Genomic DNA, 24,132 nt, shown 5'->3' with positions numbered 1-24,132 from the left:
CTTGGTGTTTGAACTCTCTGGAGATCTGGGGGATAGGCCTGTAGGTCCAACCCTCCAATCACGCACGTGGTTGGTTCCCCTGGCAACCAGCCCCTTCCTTAGGGGCTTTCCAAAGGTCACCTCAGTAACAGAAACTCAGGTGTGGTTGAAAGGGGCTGGTTATTTATTAATAACAGAAGACACTCATTTCGCCTTTATGCTCTTGGAGCTGTTTCAGGAACTGAGAAAAAACTAAATATTATAACAAAAGATGCCCCTGTGGCTCTCATATAGGAAATGATAAGGGTTTTAGGAGCTCTGTGCCAGGAACAGTGGAGGAAGACCAAATATATATTTCTTAATATAAATTGCAATATCACACTGACTGGCTACTTACGGATAACATGCCCTAATGAACAAGAAAAATATGGAGAAACCCCCACTGACTAAAATTATTAAACAAGAAAATGGGGGGTAAAGCACAAAATGGATATTGCTAAGAATTTCAGAAAGAGAGCTTTGCAAACTTCAGCTACATATTTTCCCCTTGGATAAATTTGCACGTGGTTTTAACTTTTATATATCGTAAGCACATTTTCATGACTAGAATTATTTTGGTTTTTTATGTTCAAATTAAATACTTCCTATTCATTTACTCAATTAAGATGATACGGGTGCCTGCTGTACGCCAGGCTGTGTTCACAGTGCTGGGTGTATAGGTCAGTGAACCAAAAACACCTGGTTCCATGGTGTCTACAAACCAGTTAAAGTAGACAGGCAATAAACAACTAGAGCTGGTTGTTGAAATGACACAGCTTCTTGTTTTCATTTCTTGCACGGAAGTGCAGGAATACAGTAGTATTAGTCAACATCCCATCAGGAAAACAGAAACCCCACTAGTTATGTTAACAGGGGGAATTTAATATAAGGAGCTGGTTAAACAGGCATTAGAGGACTGAAAGTCATAGAGGGAACAAGTAACGTAGGAATTGTCATCCTGTGCTGGGGGATCCAAGAGAAGAGAATGGGCTTTTCAGAACCTAGAAGCTTAGAGGAGGGGCCCCTGGAGCTGGGAACCAGCCCTCAGAAACTCAGAGAGGACCCATGGAGTTAGGACCCAGACTCTGGGAAGGAGGTGCTGGCTAGCTAGTGCTGTTACCTTGAGAGCTCAGACGGGGGGCCCTGAGTGGCTGGGAACAGATCTCTTGGCAGGAGTGCTGCCTGGCTTGGAGGTATCTCTCAGGGGTGGGCAAAGGGCTGGTGCTGGGAGAGTGGAAAAGAGCTGGGAACTGATTGCTCCCGGAAGCAAATGGTGCTGTGGGGTGCAGGACTGTTGCCAGGTTACACTGGCAGGAACAGGAAGCAACCAGAAAGGGGCTGGTCCCTCCTCCTTCCTCTCACCTACCGGACTCGCTTTGGTGTGGTGTGCTCTGTGTGCAGAGCCACTTGGCAAGGAAGAAATATTGTCTGCAGAGCCCCATGCCCACAACACAAGTTGTGGAGAAAGGGGGTGCAGGGACCACACTTCACAACAGGCAGGATCCCAAAGACGTTAGGGGGCAGTTACTGTCATGGGCTGAAACTACTTGCTACGATACCCAAGCAGGACTTGCAGGAGAAAGGGCAAAAATCTGTTAAAAATTACCATTTTAACCATTTTTAAGTGCACAGAGCAGTGGCATTAAGTACGTTCACATTGTTGGGCAAACAACTTCAAGAATTATTTTCCTCTTCCTAAGCTGAAACTTCCTAAACAGTAACTCCCCTGCTCCTCCCTCAAATTCCCCAGCACCCCCCAACCTTGACCACCACTCCACTCTCTGTTTCTATGAATCTGACTACTCTAGAAAGCTCACAGAAGCGGACCATCCAATATTTGTCCTTTTGTGTCTTACATCACTTGACATAATGTCTTCAAGGTTCATCCATGTTGTAGTGCGCGTCAGACTTTCATTCCTTTTAAGGCTGGATAATATGAAATCTGGTTTTGTGACCCTTTAGGCCAACATCCATGTTGAAGGACTTGAACACTGGGGAGATGACTGATTTACAGAGATTGTTTCTGGTGTGCTGTGGATAACCCCTTTCCCTGCTAACACACACACACACACACACACACACACACACACACACACGGCTCTTGGGGGAAGAGAGGGAAATGTTTGTTCCATCCTTGAGTCAAGTGGCAGCGCCCCTAGGAAACGTGACAAGGGATGGTGAAGCACGCTGGGGTAGCAGCTGGGAGCAATATTCACCCCAGGCCTGAAGGGGAAAGGGAAAAAGACTAGTTACTTGGCAAGAACTTTGATCTCTGGAAAGAGCAGCCCAGCGGAAGTTGTGGCCATCAGGAGAGAAACAAAGCCACTGTTAAACCCAGGCCCTTGTGGGAGGGAGTTGGCATAATAAATAAGTTCACCTCTGTCTCCTCCCAAATCCTGCTTCTGCCCTTCATTGGCCCAAACCAGATGGAAGCCTGAGGGCAAAGCAGAGCCTCCTGGAGATGGTGCTAGGAGAGGGTGTTGCTAACAGAAGCGTGGTAGGCAAAGCAAGAAAATACAAATCCAGATTGAATGTTTACCCCATCTAATTCCCCTCTAGCTGCTCCCCCTCCATGATGAAAAGGGGCCCCGGACAATCAACCTTTGTATCCCATCGTGGGCTCAGGGTTTACTACCTCTGCTGGTCGACTGAGCACTCGGTCACGGGGGCAGAAAGATCAGCCTGGAAAAAGGATCATATTATTGAGCGCATATATAGCCTCCATCCTTGTCAACGTGGCAGCCCAAGGAGTTCATGCACCCAAAGAGTCAAAGCTCTCGAGTGGTGGAGAAGGAGGTTGTGCTGGCCATCTTATATCCTCTTTTTTTTTTTTTTAAGATGTTGGAGGTAGGAGTTTATTTATTTATTTTTGCTGTGTTGGGTCTTCGTTCCTGTGCGAGGGCTTTCTCTAGTTGTGGCGAGCGGGGGCCACTCTTCATCGCGGTGCGCGGGCCTCTCACTATCGCAGCCTCTCTTGTTGCGGAGCACAGGCTCCAGACACACAGGCTCAGTAGCTGTGGCTCACGGGCCCAGCTGCTCCGCGGCATGTGGGATTCTCCCAGACCAGGGCTCGAACCCGTGTCCCCTGCATTAGCAGGCGGATTCTCAACCACTGCGCCACCAGGGAAGCCCAGCCATCTTATATTCTTGAGTTAAAGATTCTCACACGGTAGAGCCATTCTGAGAGGTCCATCCATTCGATTCTTCCCCAAACTGTGTTTCTCTGTTACTAACAGGCCAATCCGGCAGCCACTACATGGCGTGAAGCGCGTCATCTTGCCAGACCTTAGCTGATCTGTGGCCAAGCAACGTATGGCATCTCAATTCTGGCTGGGCCACCACTGAGTCCAGACTCTGAGGTACCTGATGGGCAAGCTCCTCGGAGCCCCTCACTTTGGGCAGGTTGGCACAGTGAATCCAGAACCTCTGGTAAGGGCGCCCATATGGGTAAATCTGGTACAATCTAAAATTATATTTCCCTCCTTTTGGCAGCCTCCCTCAGAATCCACACGTGTGGACATTTACCCCAGCTCTTTGTTTTCTACCTTCAACGTCTGTAATTCTCCTGGTGTGTAAGCCTTCGGGGTTTGACTTCGTCTCCCTGGGCCGTGCAGGAAAGTGACTGGGTACAGACCTGGGGACAGTGAGAGGTGGAGGGAATGTACGTGAGGAGGGGGCCAACCTATGTCCCTCTTACTAGAAACCCTCTCTGGTGGGGGAACTGTAGGGCCTACAAGGAAATAAGGAGGTGCTGGATCCATTATTTCTCAGTCCTGTTTTCAGGGCCCAGTCTATCCCCCCAAGAAATGTCCTAACTTTCTCATAAAATACTTGGTGACTCTGTGAATGCAAGTAATTCGGCAACCCACAAGCTCTAACTTGGAGATTAATTTTCAGCTGCTTTAGCTTCAAGAGATAAGAGAATCAGGCTTAAGAATGAAGTCATTTGAGTTTGTTTTACTCTTTCTTAAGCTCCCTGAATGTCTTATCTCCCTTCTGGAATTCCTTATCTTCTCTGTACTGTTCTCAGGGATGCAGAGTTGGTCCCCACAGCCTTGCCTCTTTAGGCACCTCATTCCTATGACCACAGGTGATTAACTGATTTAGCCTTTTGCTACTGTAAGCCATTAGATGCCCGATTCCCCTTCTGAAACATTAATGGTGGTTTTCAGAATCTTTGTATCTCTCTGAACGGACTGGACTGTAACAGCTACTGATATTTAAAAAAAATTAGTCGAGGGCTTCCCTGGTGGCACAGTGGTTAAGAATCCACCTGCCAATGCAGGGGACACAGGTTCGAGCCCTGGTCTGGGAAGATCCCACACGTCACACAGCAACTAAGCCCATGTGCCACAAGTACTGAGCCTGCGCTCCAGAGCCCATGAGTTACAAATACTGAAGCCCGCGTGCCACAACTACTGAAGTCCAAGCCCACGTGTCTAGAGCCCGTGCCCCGCAACAAAGACAAGCCACCGCAATGAGAAGCCCGTGCACCGCGACGAAGAGTTGCCCCTGCTCGATGCAACTAGAGAGGGCCCTGCACAGCAACAAAGACCCAACACAGCCAAAAATAAATAAATTTTAAAAAATTAGTTGAAGTTTTTAATTGCAAGCAGCAGTAATTAATCCTAGGCATCTTAAGTAGAGAAGAATAATTTCTGGAATACACTGGGGACTGCACGAAATCCAGAGAGTCTAGGCTGGAAAATGGGTACAAACCAAGACCATCTGTAAAAGACGTTGCCAAGTTCCCACTGGAGCCTCCAGGGGAGGGTCTGTCCTTGCCTCCTCCAGCCTCTGGAGGATCCAGGAGTTCCCTGGCTTGTAAGCATAGCTCCGACTTCTAGCCTCCAGAATTGTGAGAAAGTAGGTTTCTGTTGTTTAAGCCACCCAGTCTGTGGTACTTTGTTATGACAGCCCTACCAAACTAATACACCATCCCACCAGGTGAGGGAAGCGGGAAAACCTCCCTGCTTCAGTGGCCAGGGAGAAAGGCAAGGCCCTGCACCTCACCAGTGCTGCACACTAGAGGCTGTCCCTAATCACAAATACAGCTGGATGTGAGGCAGTCCAAAGACACAAGGCAATGGCCACCAAAATGCTAGTACTGATGTGTTTCTGTATACCACAGAGTAGACACAAGGGAGCACAAGGCAGTGAATCCTAGCTGGGGTCAGGAAATATGACCAAAGCTGAACCTTCAAAGAGAACTGTGTCTGGCAGGTGGGTTAGAGAAGAAAGGTAATTCCAGGCAGAGGGAAGAGATGAGCAAAAAGCACGAAGACCTCAAATGTCTAAACCGTTCAGAGAATCGCAAGTCACAAAGGTGACACCAGGTAAGGAGCTTGTGCCTGAGTGTGAATCAGCTAAGTTGATGGCCTTTTTGGGGACTGGCACTGTAGGGCACAGGGCATGGAGCTGGGGGGTGGGACATCACAAGGGACATTGCTGGGGGTGGGCTGGGGTCAGACTGTGGAGGGCTTTATGACCTGTTGAGATATTTGGACTTTCTCTTTAAGTCCGAAGAGGGGGAGCAAGACATGACTGTGACAGTGCTGTAGAGGATGGGCTTCAGGACACAGAGCTGTGAAGGCAGGGAGATTGGTGGGTTGGGAAACCACTGTATTAATCTGCTCTCCTAAACCCAGTTCTTTTTTTTTTTTTTTTGGCTGCGCCACACGACTTACAGGATCTTAGTTCCCCAACCAGGGATTGAACCCGTGCCCTGGCAGTGAAAGTGCCGAGTTCTAACCACTGAACTGCCAGGGAATTCCCTAAACCCAGTTGTCTATTCCAGTGTTGGTTTGTGACAGTGTTTTCATCAATCTGTAGTAAAATGATAACTTTTTTTTAAAAGGTAAATTTTTCATAAAGCTGAATTTTATTTAATTTTAAAGGACTTCTTCAGTTCAAAATTATGACCTCCCAACATCTGTGGGGATAAACGGTTTATTCATCAATGCAATCATGGTGTCAGTGAATAACAGGTTTTTTAAAAAAATATAGGTGTGTGCTAGCCTTCAAGTGAAGAAGCAGCTGGTCTCTCTGGTTCTCCAAATGTCCCTTTGAGATTTTCCGGGTCCGTGAAATCCACAAGAGTGTGACCTCCTGGATTACTAGGGGAGGGCTTAAGCTCAGGCTGAGGCAGCGGGGAAGGAGACGGGGAGACGCATAAGGGGAATAAGACGGAGGTGGAATCTACAGGACAACATACTTGACAGTCCAGATTTTACTGTACTTTGCACATGGACTCTCTTCCTGAACGTCAAATATACAATCAGATTTTTTTCAGTAATATCCCATGAGTGCCTCTTTTAGGTCAATTGTATTATAAACGTATTTTATAAAATACACCAATATATAATTCACTCTCACATTTCTCCCCTTAATTCCATTCTTAGAATAACCATCACATGATTTATAGTTTTACGGTTGACTACATGGGCTTCCCGCAAAAGCTCCTTCTTGAACAATCATTTGACAAGAAGATTCTAAAATGACCATGAGATTCCTTGTCATGCAACTTGCCGAAAGCTTCTTCCCTCAGAGGAAAGGGGATGGGTATTGTGCTGCTTCTCTTCTGGCTTTGCCTTTCGTGATATCAGAACCATCTTCTTCCCAGCTCCTGTTCTGGGAGCCTATTGCCTCGACTTTAACACAGACTGAGAGCTGGTTTCATCAAATTGTCACGAGCGGCAAATGCCGGAGGGCGGGAAGCTGGGGGTTATATTCTCATTTGTTTTAAATCTCATATTTGACTTTGTTCTTCTCTGGCATTCTCTAACCTACACAATCAAGATGAACTGTGACAGAGTCACAATGAATATGGCCCAGCCAGTGCCCACGGAGAAGCAGCCCTGGATAATAGATCTCATGATCAATATTGTGCTTCCTCATTTCCTACTTTTTTGTATTCTCCACCCGGAACAACCGCCCGCCCCTCACACAGACACACATTCCTCGCCTAGATGTTACCACCTTCATTTCCTTTATTTAGATTTTGGCGATACTATTCTACTCTGACACGAAGCCAATTTAGACACACAGTCTTCGAACATTTTCAAGAAAACCAAGTATTCTTTCGGACTATTTGATCTTTCCCCTAAAAGAACCCCCCTCATTTTGTCCACATTCTTTCCACATATATTTACTCCAGGGTAACCTTTCAGTCCCTGTTGGGATGACAGAGAGGGTCCTATTCTCCCAGTGCTACATATGTTGTTATTTGAAAGCCCTGAGTTTGTTCTGCTCATAGGATTTCAATTGGAAATGCCAGCTGCCCTGCTCCTACCATTTCTACTATAATCTCTGGTGCATCATTAAGTGGTTCTGTGTAGCATAGGCAATACTAATTAGAACAGCACCCTGGTTTACATGCCTCGTTATTTAGAGGGAGTAATACTCAGAGTTAAAGGATCACTCCAAATTATATTTATTTTATTTTTATGGCTACGGCTGGTCTTAGCGGCAGCACGCAGGATCTTCATTGAGGCATGCGGGGTCTTTTGTTGCGGCGTGTGGGCTTCTCTCTAGTTGTGGCGTGTGGGTTTTTCTCTCTCTAGTTGAGGCGCACAAGCTCAGTAGTTGTGGCGTGCGAGCTCAGTAGTTGTGGCGTGCAGGCTTAGTTGCCCTGCGGCATGTGGGATCTTAGTTCCCCGACCAGCGATGGAACCCATGTCCCCTGCATCAGAAGGTGGATTCTTTACCACTGGACCACCAGGGAAGTCCCCGCCCCAAATTATAAACGCTGACACTGCTTGCTACCTTTGCTGCTCTATCAATAAATCATATGCTTGCTCCCTATGGTGTCATTCAACCGTTAGTCGGTGTCACTCTCGTATTCACCTGTAGCTTCTGGAGAGTGAGCACCACCCATCTCTGTTCTCAGAGCTACCAAAAGCAACAGCCGCCTAGTAGTTTCTCAGTCGGTATTTCTTGGATTCAGTCTAATTACTCTAGAACCCTAATAGCACATAGCTAACCTCTCCTCTAACATGTATTGGGGCTGACTATTGGTGACTCATGGTCTCCTAACCTCATTTTTTTTCTTGCTCTGCACAATCTCTTGATTTAATTCACTCCCTTTCTGTGGTGGGCTGGGTTTTAAATTATAAATGCTAACTGCCTCCGGGTGAAAAAGAGTTTTTAATAAACACCTTATTACCTCTTCACTGGACCAGCCCAACAACTTTAATTTTTTAATTGTGCAGAGATTTTTCCATGTAAATAGAAATGATCGTTAACTGGTTCCTTGCCTTTGCCTCTTGGGTCCATCCCCTGGACCAGGCTGGTGCTCAGGAGATTCTGTTTTTTAAGCTATTTGAGTCAGACCAAACTGTATTTGGTTGTGTCTGAACACTATATGCCTTCTCTCTTTGGGAATAAATGGTAAAAGTTAAAAAAAAATGTCACTGCCAAGTCCTAGGATAATGATGATTTTTAAATGATTTCTAATCCAGTCTGCTCCCCTGAGCTTCATATCCTTCTTACTTGGTTGTCCTTCAGATACCACAAAAACAATACGTCCAAACCTGAACCCTCCCTTGGATGTATTCCCTCTGACAGTGAACTGTAGCACCATCTAAAGGGCCTTCTTTTTTATTCTTCTCTGCCTTTCTTCACATATTTTTACCACAGACACCGATTGAGTGCTGTGTAAATTGCAATACTCAACAAGGATGCAGTGATCATGAGATCCACTGTCCCTATCTGGAAAATGTTGCCGTCAATTACAGAACATAAGGAATATATACAAACAGCCCAGGCCATACTATAAAATATAATGTGTTACTGATCACTGTGGCAATTCCGTTACAACACCTAGTCCTTCTTATAGCCTCTTTCCTGTAGATGCATACCTCTTAAGGAAACTTCTCTGGCTGTATTCACATGCATTCCAAAGGAAGCGTTTGTCACAGTTTATATATGGTCATTACCAAAGTTTCCTTCTGTTTGCCTTTCCTTCTCACTCTCTCTCTCCCTTTATTTTAGGATGCAGGTGGTAGATCTTACAGGACCAGCCTCATCAGTATCACTGCTTCCTCTTCAGTGTGTTCTTTGCCTTAACTCTTCATCAGTCACCAAGTCCTATTAATGTGATGCTCTCTCCTTAATATCTCTTGTATTTTCCCCCTCCTAAGCATCCTTGATATCATTCTTTCTCTAAAGTATTTAACTAGGTTCTTTCTCTGTGAACCTGTCCAGGAAATACTAGTCTACACTCTTGCCATAGATTTCTGGAAACCAGATCAGATTTTGTCATTTCTCTCATTGACATAATTCTATGGCTCGCCATTATGTCCAGGATAAAATCTAACTCCTTAGAAAGCTAAACTAGGTCCTATGTGGTCTGACTCCTACATACTCTTACAGCATCACCTGTCCTTCCTCCCTCCCTCCCTTCCTCCCTCCCTCCCTGTCGACTGTCTAGGTAAGAGTGTGAACTCTGGAATCTAACCTTCTGGTTTCAAATCCTGGCTCTGCTATGTGACCTTGGAAAGTCACTTATGTTCTCAGTTTTCTTGTCTATAAAATGGGGACAAGATAGTTCCTATTTCATGTAGTTATTGGGTAGATTGAATGAGTTAATATATGTTAACTGCTTATAACAGGCCCTGGATGGTAGTAAATAATATATGTTGTGTGTACATGTATGTGTGTCTTGCTATTACTGTTAATTTACTTGAAGTTCATCAAAGATTATAATTAGTCTCATTTCTTTTTTTTTTGTATATGCTGCTTCCTATGGCTAGAATCATCCACTCCCACTTTACCTGACTTACCCCTACTGTCTTCGGAGCTCCAACTTGGTTGTCAGTCTCTCAAGGGAGCATTCACATGCGCCCCCCCGCCCACCGCCCACCCCCCCATCCCCCCCGCCAGGCTGGATGAGTTGCCTCTCCTACGTGCTCCTATAGCACCTGTGCACACCTGGATCATAATATTCATCATACCAGATGTGGGCTCTTGGCATTTGTGGTCTTAAATACTTGTGATGGCCCAAAGGTCCATGAGGTAGTAATTTGTAATAGGTTTATTTTATCTGTTAATCTTTCTGTCTATCAATCAATCAGTCTATCTATAGATCGATAGACAAAATAAGGCAAGGCATAAGTAGCTTGGGGATTCAGAAGCTCAGAAGCTCTCGGGATGTATCCATACCGATAGTGAAGGTTCTACCATATTTTAATTTTCTATTTCTTTGTATGTTTCCCGTATTAAATTTTGGATTCCTAAATTGGGGGACTTAAAAAAACCTTTATCCCTAGTGCCTTATATTTATGTAACAGAGGTTTAAATAATATTTACTGAGTGAATGAATGTGTATTTTTAATTTAATAGATTTTTACCCCCAAACTGACTTTGCCCCTGAGCCACAGTTCGAGGTGCTGACCCTCTTCCCAGGAAAATATACACACGTGGTTAACCTCAAAATTTCAGAAGGTTTGAGTCACCTTTGCCCTCAAGGACAGTTTCCCATTTATTCAAGGAGAAAGGGAGGAGGAATGCATTTTTTAATACTAAATACTCCAGAGATGTATGGCTGATAAAGTAAAAGGACTCATTTGAATTCAATTTTTTAAAAGATAGATACTACCCTATTTTGTCTTTGCCCAGCAACTTCTTGGAAAAGTTAACATGATTCGTTTTCAAGAGAGGCAAATTTGGATCATAATTTAGAAAACTTGTAGAAAGTCAATTATCTTTATAGGTGTTTGGGGGCTATGATTTGGGGATATAGAAGAAAAGTTCCCCACCCCTGCTTTCACCCGAGTAGCTCACACATGCCTGCTGCACTATCTGAAATTCTTTTCATTCACTACACTTTGTGACTAAGGCTTGGAACACTCTGTCCTCAGTGGCATATCTGAGAGGGTGAATGCATTTGGGCACTAATGCCTGAAGGAAAGGTGCTTAGACAGCCAGGATGGCTGGTGACAAAGCAGCCCCTAGGTCAGGGCAGGAAGGGTGAATCCCAGGGGACAGCCTTTAGCTTTGCCACTAGCATGGAGGCTCAGACGACAACATCATCTTCTTTATGATTAAGGCAGGTTCTAAAATTGCAAAAGGAAAGATGAGCTCTTTTGGCTAGTAGCTCTTTCAAGACTCTTCCTAAATGTTCTTCCTAAAAAGCCAAGCTTTGTGGCTCTCAGTGGTACAGATTGTATACCTGCATATGACTGAGAGATGTCTCACAGGTGTGAGAGATAACATGTTAAAATGTATATGCATATTCTGAAGACCAGACAGAAGCTTTCCAAAGCACACCCAAATCAGTGCTTCTTAAAGAGGGACCAAGAGTGGGGTGGATGGGGAGCTCGGGGGAGTTCGGGGACCATCCTGAGAATCACTGTAATAAAGGGGTACAGTTCGTGGCACTGAGGTGCACACACGAAGGATGTGAAGACTGAGGAAAATGGTTGAGAACTATGATCAAGATTAAAGTCCACGGGCCTCATTTACAGGTAAGGAATCAGGGCCCCAGGTGTTACAGGATGGGCTTTTCCTACCGCACCAGACATCTCTTCAGACCTCATTTTACATCCTAAGACCTCTCCATTACAAAGTGCTTTCTGTCATACAAGGTCCTTTTTTTTTTTTTTAAAAGTAACTCAGAGTCTTTTGATGAGCTTCATGACAGACCTGCTCTATTATGAAAAAAGAAAAAAGTAAATGCGAACAACGAAGAGTAACTAGGAATACTTGTCAAAGGGACATGGAAATAGCTGATGATATGAGCAAATATTGAACAGTTAAATTGTACTGGAATGACTTAATAACATTTAGTCGTATCTCTTAAATAGTTACATTTAATTAAACCACTGCATTCAAAGTTGACTCTCAGTGCTTGTAACTTTTTGAGGAACAAGATGAAATCATCCAATTTAATTTTGGGAGCAAGTACTGTATGTTCTACAGAAAGCTGAGGAATTGATTCAGAAACTACTCTTATAGTTCTGGTATGTTTCATATATTAACAGTTCTTTCTAATCCCTTCTTCTCTGGGTAATTTATGCATCTGTCAAGAGGTCAACCTGGGCTGTAGCTGGTTCAATATTTTTATTATGTAAAATGAACTTTCGTATTTGTTTTTTTCTCTAATAGGTCCTGTATTCCCTTCAAAGGCTCATACAGGGTGGTCTGTCGTGTGAAGGGCCTCGCTATTTGATTCCACTCCTACTACTTTGCATTTACATTACACACTGAGAAAATTATCAACAACAACTATCACTCTCTGAGGGTGGAAACTGCCATGAATCACAAAGACAAGAAGTAATTTTCTGTAATCACAAGATGACTCAGGTTAGTAGCTTTCAGCTATCCCAGCAATTCACATAATATGAGCGCATTCGGGAAACCTAATTAGTCCCAATTCCTTTCATTTAAAATTTATGACAATGTGATATAAGGTAAGCTGGAGTTTATTGTGTTTTATTAGAGAACAAAATGTTTTTCTAGGACTTAAGCATACTGTGAAATGATAGTTTCTGTCATTCAAAAGGTTGCGGTATAATTTGTACTTGAAAATAATATGTAGGTGTTACATTTGAAGTATCATATATTAAAAGGTTTAAAAATAAACCTATGTGTTTTATAATGAAGTCTTTTTATAATGTAAGCAAAGTCTTTGAACTGTCCAGACCAATTTGTATTTTCACTTTAGAATTATAGTTTGAATCTATCTTTGAGATTTAAAGCAGTTCTATTCTCTTTTTTAAACTATTGTGTCTTCTATGGCATTTATAACAAGAGAACAATTTACAGTTATTTATATTTGTTTTTAGTTATAAAAATGTGACTATTGTGTGTCTAGGGTATATCTCTGAAACAGGCCTCTGCAAGGGAAGGAAATTATGCAACACAAAACACAACCGGGAAAGCTCCGTCTTAGCCCTGCTTCCTGAGTGCCTCTTGACTCCTACCAGGGGATTAATGATTTATGACCGAATATCTGAGGACCAGTTTATCTGGAGGAAAGCACTGTTGTCTTGCATAGGGAGCTAAGGAAACAGCTCACTGATTCATTAGTTCTACAGTTAATTATTGAGTGAAGGCACTATGATATATATAAAAGAAAGATCAAATTTCAGTTCTGCCCTCCAGGAGCTTCTAATCTAGTTGGGAACATATACAAAGTTGAGAGTTCAAGACAGTATCAGGAGAAATGCTCTAAGAGTGATAGTGACAATAAATATGCAGTATATAGAAATACGGAGAGAAATTATTACTTTTATGGATAGCTATCCTTAAAGTCTTTATGGAGGAGAAAGAGGCTGAGCTAGACTTTGAAGGTAAGATTTTGGAAGGGAAGCATTTCAGATGAGAAAGAACAGCCTGCTGGCTTCAGCAAAGACCTGAACGATGAGCTATAAACAAGCCCCACTCAGGGAAAGGTGAGGAGAGGTCTTTGGGTAGAGCTGAGAATTCGAGCTGTGGCAGTTATAGGACATGGCTGGAAAGCTGGACTGGGACCAGGTCATGGAGGTTTTTGAATGCCAGATGGAGGAGTGAAAGCTTCATCTCAAAGAGGTCTCCTGAAGGGTTTTCAACAGAGAGGGGAGATTATCAAATGCACATTATAGGAAAATTATCCAGCATCGGCATGAACTAGAGGTTCTAAACTGCTTTTCCTGGGTTCATGGAGGGAAATTACAAGTTACAGCCATCAGGCTGAGAATAGCACACATGCAACGTGGTCTTTGCAGTTGCCTTTTACTATAGGAGTGTATGGTGTCTCCACCAAGTGAATAGTGATTGAAAAGGAGTATTGCAACCTCCCAGCATTACGGATATATTAGAGGTGACGGGTGTGAGAAGTGGGAGGAAGGCAAGGGGGACAGAGAGACCAACTAGAAAGCCGTAAGAACAGCTCAGATACTAGGTTGTGGCAGCACAGAAAAGAAAGACTGACAGGTGGCAAAGATGGCAGCACTATGACAACAGCTCTGATCTTCTCTTAGTCTAGCATGGGTTCCAATAGGACATTGCATCCCACCATGTTGTTGCCAGAGGGCTCCAACAGGAGTCCTTTCATCTATGTGTGGCAAGTCCTCTTGGGACTCTGGTGGCCACAGCACATCTCTTCCACTGTGACACCCCCTGACGTCCACGTGGTGATCGTGAAGATGAATTCAAGTCTGAAATAAAGTGCTTTGCCTGCAAACATCAAAACAAACGAGGAGGGATTTGTTGGGAGTATACTAAGTAGCTGATAGAACAGAAGAGCTGCAAACCAAACCTCAGCAAAGGTAAGACTTAGGAGAAACTGGAGGACATTTCTTTAGTGATCTGACTTCAACTACCTCTTGTCAGTTTCCCAGGAGAGAGAGAATGATTGTCCTAGATTAGGTCATGTGTCCACCCCTGTCCTACGTGACTGGCAGGCTCCAGCATCACTCGAAGTCCAAAGAGAGGTGCAGTTCCTCAAAGGAAGAGTGGGTAAGCAGAAATTTTAAAAAGTATTTAATCTCTGAAATGTCTGGGATTGTAAATAATGGTCATAAGTGCTTGGGCTCAGGCTTGGGGAGAGATTAAGTATTCCCTCGAATCTTAGATCTCCAAAATTATTTTTCACTACTACCTTTGACAGATTCTCTTCTTTTTCAAACTAATGTCTTACTGTTAAATACACACACACACAAGTTGACAGAAACCGCTTCCAGCAATACCTTGATGCCTTCACGCTTTCAGGTCCACAGATATTACTGTCCTTTCTCCCTGCCTCTCTCCTTTCCTTCCCTGGCTCACAATATTAAATTAAGTTTAAAAAAGTGGGATATAGAACCGTATTCTGTTTTCTCCCAATTTTGTTCTATCTACAGTAAAAAGTATTAGTATTTATAAAGAAAAGACAGGACAAACTCACATGGTAACAAGTTATCTTCTAACAGAATATGATTAATAGTTTTTACTTTTTCATTATCTAGATAGATAATCAAGATCCTTTATGATGAGCTGTTTGTTCCCTTGTTTTTGGCTTAAAACATGTACACTGTCCATCCATAAAGGGGAGTCACTCAGGGACCTGGGCTGATGTTTCCACGATCACAGAGACACACACTGGCTCATAGAGCTTCTGCCCAGAAGTGATTCACATCTTCTCTGATCACATGTAATGGTCAAAGCAAGCCCCATGGCTTTGCCTGAATCAAGCTGGGTAGACAAGTGTTATCCTAGTTACATGCCCAGAACAGGAAAAACAAACATCTGTGACCTGTTACTGACCACCCTGTGGCTAGAAGCAAGAATGCTGACGTTTCTCTCTTTGCTCCTCTCTCCATGGAAAACACACCAAGCCACTGACCTCTCCTATTAACTTCCTGTCACGTTCTCTCCTCTTTCCTGTTTTCCAAGGAACCACTTTCCATTGCACTTAAAGTCCAAAATAGTTCTTCAAGTTTTTGGTGCATTACGTTCTGACTTCTCTGTCCCTTTCAAATTACCTTCTCTTCTTTCATGACTCACCAACAAGGCATCAGCTCCAAGGCCTGGAATTTGTCAGCACACAGATTAAGACGCCTGGCTAAACCAAACCCTACCTGCCTAGCTCCAGCTTGAACCCTATGTTACTACTTTAGCACTAGTCTTACTAGCTTAGTCATATTACCGGATTCACAAGGAATTTGCATATGTGTATACTGCAGGAAATTTAAACCCACAGACTGTTGAAAATGTCATATTAGATGGCCCCAACTCTACAAATCAATTTCATGGTCAGCTATATATTCTGCAGAATATAATCTTAAGTGTAAAATAAACAAAATGGATTTATATTGTTCACACACTTTATAATAGCTCTTTGAGGTTACCTGTTTATAGTAGAAGGAGGGCAACTTGGGGGGAAGACTTAGAGAAAGGTCTCCACGGGGTGTTGTTCAGATACTACAGATTCTGAGCTTGTAGTTGGAGCCAGATGGAGGGGAATCGAGTTTATGCTGATTGCCACTTAACATTGGCAAGTGCAATAAAGTATTAAAATCTATTTGTTTTACGGTTCTCAAGACTGTATTGCCTGATTGATTCCTTGAGGGGGGAAAGTTTTAAACAGACTTAAGTCTACTGAGATTTTGATTAAAGAGAAAAGCGCTCAGTGTTTGGGTTTTTCTCATGTGTAGGCAGTTATAGCCAGCCATATGTTTACTTTGTAAATTCTAGTTGAGGGTGCAACATAAGCTGTTTCAGTTTGGGTGGAAGTTTTGTCAGACATCACAAATGAGATTTGTACTCTGTCAGGAGTTTGCCAGATTTTTTGCAGGGACTGTGGGCAGGTCCGTGGTAATTAGGGATAACCTACTGCTAGTTTGTTTTAAGAGTAAATCCTGAAAAGCTCTATCCTCACAGTTGAGGGAATGATGGAATTAGAATATTATCATTTGGTCATAGTATTACTCAGCCATAAAAAACGAATGAAATTCTGCCATTTGCAGCAACGTGGATGGACCTAGAGAATATTATGCTTAGTGACATAAGTCAGAAAGAGAAAGACAAACACCATATGATTTCACTTACATGTGGAATCTAAAAAATAAAACAAATGAATGTATGTAACAAAACAGAAACAGACTCACAGACATAGAGAGCAAACTAGTGGTTCCCAGTGGGGGAAAGGGGAGGGGCAAAAGAGGGTTATGGAATTAAGAGATATAAGCTACTACGTATAAAATAGATAAGCAGCAAGTTTACATGGTACAGCACAGGGAAATACAGTCATTACTTTGTAATAACTTTAAATGGAGTATAATCTATAAAAATATTGAATCACTATGTTGTACACCTGAAGCTAATACAATATTTTAAATCAACTATACTTCAATTAGAAAGAGGCATCAATGGATTGTATGCTAAAAGTGGCGAGTGAGATGATGAGAAATAGGATATTTACATGGTCTCAAAGTATCTCTCATATTTCTTAAATAGAAAGCCGGGGAGGGGTGGCGGAGGGGTAGGCACTTTACAGTGGAGTAACTAGTCAGATGCCATCTTACCCAAGTGCTTCCTACTTCCTAGACTGGGAGTAATGAGGGGGTGGGCGTATGGAGGGAACACAGAGGCTGTGCAAGGACAATACCTTCTCTTACCATATTCCCATCTACAAGCTTGTGGGTGTAGGGTCCCCTCTCTTCCCACACTCCCCAGGTTACTCTCTTCTACCAAAGCCAATGTTACCCTCTGTACTCAGAGTCCATTCTGCTTGTTTGTTTGCTTGTTTGTTCATTTTTTGAAGGTCTGCTGTGTGCTAACTATTGAGGATTCAGCGTTAAGTAAGATAAATCCTCATTACCTAGGATCTTCCAGCCAGTGCTAGAAAAAAATATCTGACAGACTGTTACAGCCCTTGGTAATCTGTAGAGGATGCATGGGATGCAACAGGAGTACAAGGGGCAGGACTGAGCTAGCTGGTATGCACGAGTAGGGTCAAATGGGTTCTTCAGAGATTAAAAATACTTTCATATTGATTGGTAAAAAGCCACATTCTGAGCCCTTCCCTGGGATACTACTCCTCACTCACATGCCACAATAATTAAAAGATCAAACCCCAAATAAGCAGAGGCCTCTAAGAGCTGCTCTTGTACTCTGCCCACTCCTTTCTGATTGCCCTTATCCTGCATAGAAGTCAGGGAAGTCTTCCTGGAGGAGGCGATGCCTATGCCAAGGATGAACAGGAGTTCGCCTGGTAACGCACAGCACCCGTCCAGCCCCTGGATGACACGGGCTGTGTCATGCCTGAGAAGCCACGATCACTGAGTATTACAGGTGCATCTGATGCTGGGGAAGGGCAGTGAGAAATGGCTTCAAGAGGAAAACGGAGGCCGGATCAAAAAGAGCCTTGTATGCCCCCTGAAATACCTGAACTTGATCAGACAAGCTATAAAATGCCTTTGAAGAAGTCTAAGGTAGGAAACAACACAGTAAGACTTATGTTGTAGAAAAACAATTGTGGCATAATTGAAGGAAAGGGATTGAAGCGCAAACAAACAAAACTGTTTACAGCCTGTTGAAGCAATTCAGGCAAGAAATGAGGACCTTTTCTAAAACAGAATCGGTAGGATATAGAGAAATGGTTGGAATCCAAAAAAATTAAAAAGGTAGAATCAATCGGGCTTTGTGATTGGATTGGAGTGCTGAGCGACATGCTATGAAATTTTAAAATCTATTTAGCATCCGATAGAACGATTTTATCCAAAGTGAACCTTTCTCTGAAAGAATTGATCTTTCAGAGAAACATACTATAATTAGCTCATTCCCAAATGACTGTTTTCTGAAGATGTGCAGGTAAGAAGGATGCATTTGCTAGCCTTTTGACAACTCTGGTGAGGTTCCAGTGAAGGCTGTGTTCTTTGCAGCTTATAAGAAAGTATAAAAACAGGGACTTCCCTGGTGGTCCACTGGTTAAGGCTCCGTGCTTCCAGTGCAGGGGCTGTGGTTCTGATCCCTGGTCAGGGAACTAAGATCCCACATGCTGCATGGCATGGCCAGAAAAAAAAAAGTATAAAAGCAACACAATCTTGGCAGTTGTAAGTTCCCAGTTTTAGGAAATCTGCATCCCCATCAGCCATCTCTGGTGCCTACTCTGAACTGCATTCCTTGGCATGGCCCTGTTTTCCCCAGGATGGATCATGCAGCCGCCCAGCTGGAGAAGCAGCACGTGCACGATGTGTATGAGAGCACCGCTCCTTACTTCAGCGACTTGCAGAGCAAAGCCTGGCCTCGTGTCCGCCAGTTCCTCCAGGACCAGAAGCCTGGCAGCCTCATCGCCGACATAGGTAACCTGGGGCGGTGCCACGTAATCTGAAATATATTCCGTCACGCCTTTCCTTTTCAGATTCATTTTTCATTTCTGTTCTAACCAGAAGTCTGAAATTGTGTCCTTGGCATGTCAGCTCCTGGAATATTCACTTGATAGCAGAAATTCATACAGTCAAGCCAGAAAGTAGAAAAGCCCCTCAAATCTACACATAGACAGTGGCAATTTTTTCAGAGCCTTCGTGCACGTCCTCCCACAAAAATCAACCTGACGTTGCTTGAATAAATCAGGATTGAAATGGCCACTTGTGAAACTGACCATTTTAAATTCAGAGTGGACTTCCCTGGTGGCGCAGTGGTTAAGAATCCGCCTGCCAGTGCAGGGGACACGGGATCGAGCCCTGGTCCGGGAAGTCCCACATGCCGTGGAGCAACTAAGCCCGTGCGCCACAGCTACTGAGCCTGCGTGCTACAGCCCGCAAGCCACAACTACTGAGCCCACGTGCCACAAGTACTGAAGCCCGTGCGCCTAGAGCCCGTGCTCTGCAACAAGAGAAGCCACCGCGATGAGAAGCCCGTGCACCGCAACGAAGAGTAGCCCCCGCTCGCTGCAACTAGAGAAAGCCCTCACGCAGCAACGAAGACCCAACACAGCCAAAAAATTAATTAATTAATTTTAAAAATACTTTAAAAAACACTGAATGATTTAAAAAAATAATAAACTTAGAGACATTCACATTCATGAATACAGTGTTTTGGCGGCTTACGCTGAGTAGCTCTCACGCCTTCTACAGGAGAGCCAGAACTGTGAGATTATAGAAGAGGTCCTGTAACCTCTTAGGAATCTCATGGATCCTTTCCCTTAACTATTCCTTAGGGGTCTTATTATTAGAGCATATCTTTAATTAGATCATATCTTCATAATCAAGCAAATAATGATTTGCTTGGAGGACTTTGGCTCAGTATCTTTTGGAATCTAGAAGTGGTAAATCACAGCCCAGGAGATCTAAGATTACGTTTTAAGACATGGTAGGATTCCTATTTGAAGCATGCCCACTTAAAACTGCTTTCTAGCAATTACATGCATACGGCACCGTAAGAATCGTAAGTCTACAGTTACAAGTTCCGTCTAATTTGACATTCCCTCTAAATTTTGGTAAGAGAAACAGATGTGCCCAGGGCTTTTGGCTTGTTAAAGATGGTGCGAGCAGTGTAGAATCTGGGGAAGGGGTACATGTCACGTAGAAGTGGAGAGTCTTTAAAAACATCTCTATCATGTCAACTTTAAAAAAAAATCTGGTTTCATAAAATGCAGTGAGTTTGGAACTCTTACCACTCATAATATAAGCAAAGTACCAGAATCTTAAATCAGTTGGGAGGAAAAGGTTTGGGGACAACAGAATATATACGCTACTTTCTCATACCTTCCACCAAAAATTCCAAATGGAGCAAAGATTTAAGTATAAGAAAATGAATTCATTAAAGGACTAGATGATGACTATAAAATTTAAAAAAAATTCTCAAAAGCAAAAGGCCTCTCAATGTATGACACAAAAAAAGGGAGAAGTCATAAAATAAAATACAGTTGATTGTCATTATCCACAGTAGTTAGGTTCTATAAAGTTTCCGTGAACCCTGAATTAGTGAATACTGAGTTATTGCCCTAGGGGAAATACTGGATTAGGTTCCTAGGAGCCTGTGGTCACAATGTTTTTGTCAATTGATCAATACCTAACCTTGTTTCACGTGTGTTTCTGTTTAAAGCTTTACACGCATGCGCTGCCAGTACAGACTTGGGCCCTGCAAATAAATTTTAGCAATTAGGTGAAGAGGCAGATACAGAGTCTGTGAGTAATGAGGGTTAATTGCATTGGTATTTTTGACAACACAAAATTTAAAAGGTTCTACAAGGCAAATTTCTAGACAAATATATAAATGAAGTAAAAAACCAAAAACAAACTAGGTAAAAATATCTGCAATATATCTGATAGAAAAATAGATAGTTTTCTTACTCCGTGGAGCCTTCTTCAAAGTCAGTATGAAAAAGACCAACAACCCCCCTGCAAAATGATGAAACCATATGAACAAACAATTCAAAAATGGGGGGAATACAAATTGCCTAAAAAAATTTTTTTTTTTTTTTTTTTGCTCTACGCGGGCCTCTCACTGCCGCAGCCTCTCCCGTTGCGGAGCACAGACTCCGGACGCGCAGGCTCAGCGGCCATGGCTCACGGGCCCAGCCGCCCCGCGGCATGTGGGATCTTCCCAGACCGGGGCACGAACCCGTGTCCTCTGCATCGGCAGGTGGACTCTCAACCACTGCGCCACCAGGGGAGCCCCTAAAATATTTCTGATAGGTAATCCATTTAAATGGCTTAACAACAAGGTACAAAAAAAATGTACAGTGAAAAATATTCTCTCATCCCAGTCTTCCAGCACCAAGTAATCCACATCAGAGGCACCATGCTCTTAGCTTCTTGTATAACCTTCTTGAGGTATTTCACATAAATATAAGCATATTTGTGCATGTAAGTGTGTGCATGGGTGGATTTCCCTTTTTCAATTACACAAATTAGTATGTTACACAAACTGCTATACACCTAGCTCGTTTCTTTTAATATACTGAGATCACTCCATGTTTGTTCTCATAGAACTGCTAACTATTAAAAGCTGCATAGCCTTCTATGCTGATAACACCATACCAACAGATATGTATGTTGTTTGCTACATTTTGCTACTACAAATTATGGCACAAATAATATTCTTTAAGTACCGCTGTGCAAATCAATAAATATATCTAGTAAATATTATTTTACCCATTTGTATCTTTTGATTTTTGTACTATTTACACTTTTTACCACTCAGTAAGTAGATAAGAATATTTTGATTATACAGTGAAAGACAAGTTTTAAAATAAAATTGAAATGAAGAAGAAATCAATGAAAAGGAAAGAAAGAAGCCCAAAGGGATTAGTAGAAAAAAAAGGAAGTAGAACAATATGACTATCTCCAAAAGGAAATATTTTTTCTTTCTAGGTTTTCCACTTAGGTAAAATCATCAACAGTTTAATCTGACTGGTTATTAGATTAGCAATTTATAATTAATGACTAATAAAACTTTGTATAGGTAAAAAACAGGCAGAGGTAATCGGGTTCCAGTTGCCCATACAGGAATTATCTAGCTGCTTCGCTATTTTAGTGGTGCGATTTTTTTATTGGCTAAATTTTATTAAGCTCATCACCCCACTCCCAGCTGATCTGCTGAGATGTGTGATAATGGCTCCTGATGGAACCTAACTCTTCAGGGCAGGTATCAGGAATGAAGTGAGCAGGAACTGTAGTTTATATATAAAGAGCGTTGATGATTCAAAGACAGCAGAAATGCAAAGGACCCTCAGGAAATCCTGCGATCTTTGCAATTAAGGCAATACCTTTTCCTGAAATGGGCTAGTAATTTAAGGCCATTAGAAGATGGTGCATGCCAGGGATAAACTGGGAGTTTGGGACTGACATATACACATTACTATATATAAAAGAGATAAATAATAAGACCCTGCTCTATAGCACAGAGAACTCTACTCAATATTCTGTAATGGCCCATAAGGGAAAAGAATCTAAAAAAAAAAAGAGTGGATATATGTATATGTATAACTAATTCACTTTGCTGTGCAGCAGAAAGTAACACAACATTGTAAATCAACTGTACTCCAAAAAAATTTTTTTTAAATAAAATAAAATGGGCTTCTCTGGTGGCGCAGTGGTTGAGAGTCCGCCTGCCGATGCGGGGGACACGGGTTCGTGCCCCGGTCCGGGAAGATCCCACGTGCCGCGGAGCGGCTGGGCCCGTGAGCCATGGCCGCTGAGCCTGCGCGTCCGGAGCCTGTGCTCCGCAACGGGAGAGGCCACAACAGTGAGAGGCCCGCGTACCGCAAAAAAATAAAATAAAATAAAATAAAATAAAATAAAAAATAAAACTGAACCACATTTGGTTAACCAAACCATTTTATTATAACCTTATCCCTATATATATATAAAACCCATATTTCTCTCAATTCAAGCAAATATTAAACTAATCAATTATGAATAAAAATGGACTGTAACATTTAAGAAAAAAAGAAGATGATACATGGAAGGTGTTCTGTGGTTTGAGGGCTTTACTTGGATTAGTTTAGGAAGCAGAATAAAGACTAGAACTAGATTCTTTTTTGAGCAAGGTGACCTTTTTACGTGACATCAGAGACAACTATCCTAATGGTATTGAAATTTTTATTTTTGTATACATAACTAAAATTAATTTTTCAAGAATTAAAATTCTTCTTGCCTTTTAACTCTCAATTATTTATTCCCATAGTCTATGGTCAGACTTCATTTGCTAAGTTATTCTCTAATTACCATTCCTTCTCTGAGTCAATAAACATTTAGAGCTCCTACTAAAGGGCAGGCACCAGGCCTGCAGAATAAAACATATTGCCTCATCTCTGACTTCAAAAGATGTACATAAAAGGAGAAAGAAATAGGCTATATTCTTCCTTTTCCCATAGCAAAAGAGAATTCTCTTTCAGATAAGGTCTTAGCAAAAAACTCTTAATTTATAAAATGTAGTTCTTTCTGCAAACTTCAGAGGGAACATTCAGATTAATTATTTCTAGCAAATACTCGCCCACCATGGGCCAAAATACCTTGTTGAATTGAGGCAATTATCTGTTTTCTTCCTTAGTTGTAGTGAGGTGCAGAATACAAAATAGAGGGGAACAGAAGCAATGCAGACACTTGCTACGGTATCTCTGCAGAACTACAGAAGGTTATCACTGAGATTTTGTAAAGGAGCATGACTGTTGTGTACAGGAGCTGCAGTACCAAAAATGTTCTGATTTATTTCTTGCATGTTTAAGATAATGAGGGACTAGCCTTGGCAGTATTCTTGATTTCCTCATTAGGATAAAATCTCCCCTCTCTAGCATCTCGGTGTCTGCACTTTGAAAATGGATAATTGCATCATATTCAGGAGTTCCATTACTATCCTTAAAAATGAATGCCATTAGAAATGAATACAGGGGACTTCCCTGGCAGTCCAGTGGTTAGGACTCAGTGCTTTCACTGCCGTGGCCCCGGGTTCAGTCCCTAGTCGGGGAACTAAGATCCCACAAGCCTCGCGGCATGGCTGCAAATAAAAAAAAGAGAGAGAAACAAATACAGGATATCAAAGGTATCAGGGGCACTGGAAACGTTTCAGGAGATGATGAAATCTGAAAAGACCTCAGTTTCCTCGTTGTTACCATATGCTCTCTGAACAAGTCCCTCTAGCTCCAATGTTCTATGAACCTGTTTTTATTAGTATCTTTGAAGTAATTTTCCCTTTCATTTCTCTAAA

General features: G+C 42.5%; 1 protein-coding gene across 10 annotated transcripts in view; it reads left to right on the top strand.

Annotated features, from left to right (window-relative positions):
- The window catches only part of TRMT9B (tRNA methyltransferase 9B (putative)), a 65,748-nt gene that overhangs the window by 23,164 nt on the left and 18,452 nt on the right, over positions 1–24,132 (top strand). For 4 of the 10 annotated variants that reach the window (XM_060291548.1, XM_060291547.1, XM_060291545.2 and 1 more), the window contains 2 exons: positions 12,124–12,291; positions 18,628–18,782. In XM_060291548.1, the coding sequence (XP_060147531.1) occupies positions 12,272–12,291; positions 18,628–18,782 (175 nt within the window). In that variant the 5' untranslated portion in view covers positions 12,124–12,271. Of the gene's footprint in view, positions 1–3,254; positions 3,448–12,123; positions 12,322–14,014; positions 14,268–14,331; positions 14,458–17,372; positions 17,913–18,627; positions 18,783–24,132 lie in introns of those variants that run through there. The other 6 variants (XM_060291546.2, XM_060291549.1, XM_060291550.1 and 3 more) reach the window with 6 other exon arrangements.

The sequence above is a fragment of the Globicephala melas genome, chromosome 21 (assembly GCF_963455315.2).
Source record: "Globicephala melas chromosome 21, mGloMel1.2, whole genome shotgun sequence".
NCBI lineage: Eukaryota > Metazoa > Chordata > Mammalia > Artiodactyla > Delphinidae > Globicephala > Globicephala melas.
Note: the sequence above shows the minus strand (reverse complement) of the source record. Positions and strands in the feature narration are given on the sequence as shown.